A 5,000-nucleotide genomic window follows, 5' to 3' on the forward strand; every position below is an offset into this window, starting at 1 on the left:
GTGAGTGTTGTTGTGTGTGTGTGTGTGTGTGTGTGTGTGTGTGTGTGTGTGTGTGTGTGTGTGTGTGTGTGTGGATGTTTGTGTTCGAAGGGGATGTTGCTTGGTGCCGACAATGTGCGATTCATGCGCGCTTCATATGTAATCTGGTGTGGCCGCCTTATCCCACCCCACACATCATTAGGTGACTGAACCGCCAAGTGACAAGTCAGAGCAGGACGATGATGACGATGAGGAAGAGGATGGTGGTGTAGCCACGGCGGCAAAGGATGGTAATGGTGCTGACGCTACAGCGAAAGGCAGAGAGCAGCACCCGAAGAAGGGCGACAGAGCACCAGACAGCAGGGCACGCATCGACCGCTTGCGAACCATCCTTGCAAAGCGGAGAAAGGACGTACGTCAGACTTCATGTGTTTGTTTGTTTGTGTGTTTGTGTGTTTGTTTGTGTGCTTGCTGGCCTTGCTGGTTTCTTGCATTCTTTGCTGTGGTTTGTTTGTGGTTTTGCGCTTGAGTGTGTTGTGTTTGTGTGTTCCATCTCACAGCCTGCCACGATGCTGTGCCTGTACACAGGGCCAGAGCGTATCAGACATTGCAGCTGGTCTCCTCCAAAGCCACTTTGTGAAAAGGGTGAGCCCGCACAACCCACTCGCTTGATGCTGGACATGGTGTTCGCGTGTGATTTAAATGTCTTGATGTGGGTGACGCTCGTCTCTGTGTGGAAGTGCATGTGGGTGTGGTTTTGTGGGTGAGCGCACGCGTGGGAATGCACAAACGCGCGCTTGTGCGAGTGTATTCACACGCCTGAACACGTGTACATGCATGTGTGTGTGTGTGCGTGTGCGTGCCACGCCATGACGCAGGAGGACCTAGAGAGCTACCAGCATGAGCTGCAGCAGTTCTGGTCATCACCCATCAGCCGCCGCGGTAACTTCGACCCGGGAGACACCGCAACATCGTGATCCAAAGAACCGCCTTCCCACAATCAGTCGTTGTATCCGCCATAAGCAAAGCCTCGTTGCTGCTGTCATTGATGTTGTGCGGCTCACAACGGGGAGTGTTGATGGCGATGAAGATGGTGATGCCAATGCCATTGTTACGACTGTTGCTCCTCTTCATGGTTTGGGTGGTTCGTACTGCCAGCTGCTGCAACGTGATTGCGTTACTCAGGCTCTCGCATGTCCCCTCAAGTTGTGCTTATTTGTCCCCATAGAGTATACCTCTCAACTGCTGCTGTGTATTGCATTTTGCGTACAAACCAACATACAAGCAACTGCACGCGCTGCTGTTGAACGGCCCATACACGGACACGCACCACAACCAACCTCGACAACAGCAAGAAAACCATCTTTGGTTAAAGCCAATCTGGCCATTGCACATTGCATGCCTTCATCTGCAGGCTCTACACACACACACACACACACACACACACACACACACACACACACACACACACACACACACGCACACAATACACATTGTGAACAAGGAGGGGCAGGCCAACTGGCCCGCCCATCCGCTCTTCATTCTGTTTGTCGTCTCTTTCCCCCTCCTTCCTCTCTCTCGCCCACATGAAGGCACTCTCGCCCCCGGGCTACGACTGCTGGTGCTGCGCCGCTGTTGTCGTGTCACTGAGCATGCTGTCAGCATCGGTGTCATCCGACACGTACCCGTCATCCTCGCATGCAACACCACCGTCTGCCTCTGCCTTGGCTGCTGCTGTCTCGACCTGCTTGGCGCGGGCGAGGGCGCGGGCCTCCTGGTACGACTGGATGCCAAACCGGTGCATCTTCGCCAGCGCCTGCACGAGCTGCTGCGCAACCTATTGCCGTAAAGTCGATAGAGGTGGTGTTGGCGGTAATTGGCGGTAATTGACGGGAAGGGGACGGGAAGGAAAGGGCGTGCAAGTGCGTGCGTGCGTGAGTGAGTGACTGATTGACATGTTGGCTGAAGCGAGTGTGAACAGTGCAACACAGTGCCAGCCCAAAGAGCGAAGCAGCAACAAGACAGTCACCACCATCTGCATGCTCATATGTGCACATGCGCGCACCTTGAGGTTTGTGATGATGGGGACGTTGTGGTCGACGGCTGCGCGGCGGACGCGGTATGTCTTGCGCTGCTCGTCCGTGTTCGGCTCCTGTCCAAGCGACGTCGCCTGAAATGGAATAAAAGAGTATGAGGAAAGCAGATTCAATTGGCGTGCAGTGTGTGTGTGCGTGCGTGTGTATGTGTGCGTGCGTGTGCGTGTGCGTGGAAAGGGCACATGTGAGCGTGGGAGCATGCATCCACATGCGTGCATATGACTGAGAATGTCCGCATCACACAGTGGTGAAGTGTGGCAGCGTGCAAAGGAGGCGGCTGCCACTGTGTATGGTGCAGTGAAGACTGCAGTGCCGTGCCCTCACCAGCGGGAAGTTGATGAAGAGATCCACCTCTCCGCTTCGCAGCGCATGCAACACGTCGAGCGTGTGCGGATCAGCGAGATAGTCGTCCTGGCGTGGCATGTTCGCACGCGTCACGGCAACGCCGTTGCGGGCAAGGTGCAGCGCAGTTGGTGGTGTCGCAAGCAGCTTGTACCTGCAACAAAGGGCCGTGGTGCGTGCGTGTGTATGCGTGTGTAAGTGAGTGAGTGAGTGAGTGAGTGAGTGAGGGAGTGCGTACATGCGTGCGTGATGAAGATGAAACGGTGACACCGCATGTCATCATCACGACGACCACCACCACGACGACGACCACTACCCGTACGCACCCCATGGCTGCGAGAGCGCGGGCTGAAGCGAGGAAGTCGTCCTTGTGGTCTCCGGCCATGATGAGAATTGTCTTCTGTGGCAGGCGCAGATTCGCCGCAATCACCGCCTTCAAGAACGCCTCCTCCTTTGTTGCTCCCAAGCACCCAACTTCACCTGGTTGTCACATGGTAACACGCAGCAGCGAACAACAATCAACGGGCGTGTTGTGTGTGGATGCGTACGAACGACAAGAACAGCGGCAGTGTCAGATCGCACCACGGTCAGGCGAGTACCCCGAAGTACAACACAACCAAAACCACCAATGCATGGCCACCAGCAACAATTCGCCATCAGCAGCAGCACGACTGCGCACCTGTTGATGCCATCTCCACGCCTAAGACGGGGTCAGCGCCGAGCAGCCGCGCCCACGAGAACTGCGGTGCCTTCACCCCAACATACGGGATGGCATCCAGGTCAATGTCCATGCTCTCCACATGCTCGCCAGCGAATACGCGTGCCGCTTTCTCGGCAAAGTCCACGCCAAGGACCTGTTGCACACACACACACACACACACACACACACACACACACACACACACACACACACACACACACACACACACACACACACAAAGTGTACGTTTGAGGGGATACGTTTGTGACACCATCGGTCACATGATTGTTTGATGGGAGTAGAACAAGCAGCGCTTGTATGTATCAGGCATGGGCACGCGTGCTGAATGTGCGCGTGCTGGACGTGTGTACAACGCACCTTGGAGCAGAAGGGGAGACTGCGGGAGGCACGAAGGTTGGTCTCAATCACCTGGGCGGTGGAGCGTGTGCAAATGAACAAGGACGCGGGCGAGCAATGTTAACCCATAAGTCAAGCGATCAAATCACATCATCATCACGGTGAAGGGTGCGTGGCGTATGTTTGATGTCAACAGCAATGCCACTCGGGTGTGAGATGTGAATGTGCGGGTGACTGTGAGGGCGGAAACCCTGCCACCACCACCACCACCACCACCACCAGTCACGGCAATGACAACACACCTTAATGGCACCGTCTTTGGTCAGGAGGAACTGGCAGTTGAACGGCCCGCTAATGTTGAGCGCTTGGGCAATTGCCTTTCCAGAGGCCAGCACGCCATTGTACTCCTCGCTGGTCAAGTTCTGGTTGAGGGGGGGGGGCAGTGGCAAGTGAGGGTGTGCATGTGTGTGTGTCGAGAAGATGTACGCGAACAACATCTTTTGTAGCCGAGATACCACACACACACACATCAAACACACACACACACACACACATTAAACACACACACCAAACACACCCCGAGCACGCCCAAGGCTTCCCTTCATTCACCATCGCCACCCGTCACACCTGTGCAGGCAGGACGAGCGTGGCGTCGCCAGAGTGGACACCGGCGTTTTCAACGTGCTCGGCAATGGCGTGCACGACAAGTCGGCCCTCTTGTGCAACAGCATCAAGCTCAATCTCCCGCGCATCCTGAACACACATGCAAAGCGGTACAGCCATGGCATTGGAGGAGGTGCATTGGTGGTTAGTCATCGATGGTGGTGGTGGTGAAATGAACACATGTGAAAAAACGGAGCACGCAAACTCCACGCCATAAAAGGGTCTGAACGTGTTAGTGTGTGTTAGTGTGTTGGTGCGTGCGTGTGGGCGTGTCCGTATGCGTTTCCCACCTCGATGAACTTTGAAATGACGACGGGGTGGTCCTTGGAGACGTCTGCCGCCTCCTTCAAATACCGCTGCAGCTGCTCCTTTGTGCGCACCACATTCATTGCAGCGCCACTGCACAACGGCGTTCGCCGAAAGAAAAAGGGAAGGAAGGAAGGAAGGAAGGAAGGAAGGAAGGAAGGAAGGAAGGAAGGAAGGAAGATGTGTGCACATCAATGAAACGAGACTCACTGGGCAATGGACGTGGATGTAGGATGGAATGACGCCATCACTACAACGGGCAGCAAGGAAACGTCACGCCACGCCACCATAGCACAAGCACAACCCACCAGCAGAGCAAGGGCATCTGGTCACGAATGAGTCCATACCTGAGGACATATGAGGGGCGGACGAGGACGGGGTAGCCGACTTGGTTGCAGAACTCCTCGGCATCTCCAAAGCTCGACAGCTCCCGCCACCTGAAGCGTGCGTGTGAGTGAGTGAGTGAGTGAGTGAGTGAGTGAGTGCGTGTGAGTGAGTGTGTGTGTGTGCGTGAGTGAGTGTGTGTGTGTGTGTGTGTGTGTGTGTGTGTGAGGGTG

General features: G+C 55.4%; 2 protein-coding genes across 2 annotated transcripts in view; one reads left to right on the forward strand and one right to left on the reverse strand.

The window, feature by feature from the left end:
* PTSG_01020 (uncharacterized protein) overlaps positions 1–1,313 on the forward strand; it is a 3,000-nt gene extending 1,687 nt beyond the window's left edge. The window contains exons 5-7 of the mRNA XM_004998436.1: positions 182–391; positions 568–624; positions 858–1,313. Of these exons, the coding sequence (XP_004998493.1) occupies positions 182–391; positions 568–624; positions 858–956 (366 nt within the window). The 3' untranslated portion in view covers positions 957–1,313. The remainder of the gene's footprint in view (positions 1–181; positions 392–567; positions 625–857) is intronic.
* Positions 1,217–5,000, reverse strand: part of PTSG_01021 (carbamylphosphate synthetase 1) — a 12,086-nt gene continuing 8,302 nt past the window's right edge. The window contains exons 23-32 of the mRNA XM_004998437.1: positions 4,791–4,880; positions 4,428–4,536; positions 4,102–4,227; positions 3,777–3,896; positions 3,496–3,546; positions 3,097–3,271; positions 2,744–2,897; positions 2,400–2,571; positions 2,045–2,149; positions 1,217–1,816 (exon numbers count right to left, since the gene is read on the reverse strand). Coding sequence (XP_004998494.1) covers positions 1,589–1,816; positions 2,045–2,149; positions 2,400–2,571; positions 2,744–2,897; positions 3,097–3,271; positions 3,496–3,546; positions 3,777–3,896; positions 4,102–4,227; positions 4,428–4,536; positions 4,791–4,880 — 1,330 coding nt within the window. The 3' untranslated portion in view covers positions 1,217–1,588. The remainder of the gene's footprint in view (positions 1,817–2,044; positions 2,150–2,399; positions 2,572–2,743; positions 2,898–3,096; positions 3,272–3,495; positions 3,547–3,776; positions 3,897–4,101; positions 4,228–4,427; positions 4,537–4,790; positions 4,881–5,000) is intronic.

Source organism: Salpingoeca rosetta, assembly GCF_000188695.1.
Source record: "Salpingoeca rosetta unplaced genomic scaffold supercont1.2, whole genome shotgun sequence".
In the NCBI taxonomy this organism is placed as follows: Eukaryota; class Choanoflagellata; order Craspedida; family Salpingoecidae; genus Salpingoeca; species Salpingoeca rosetta.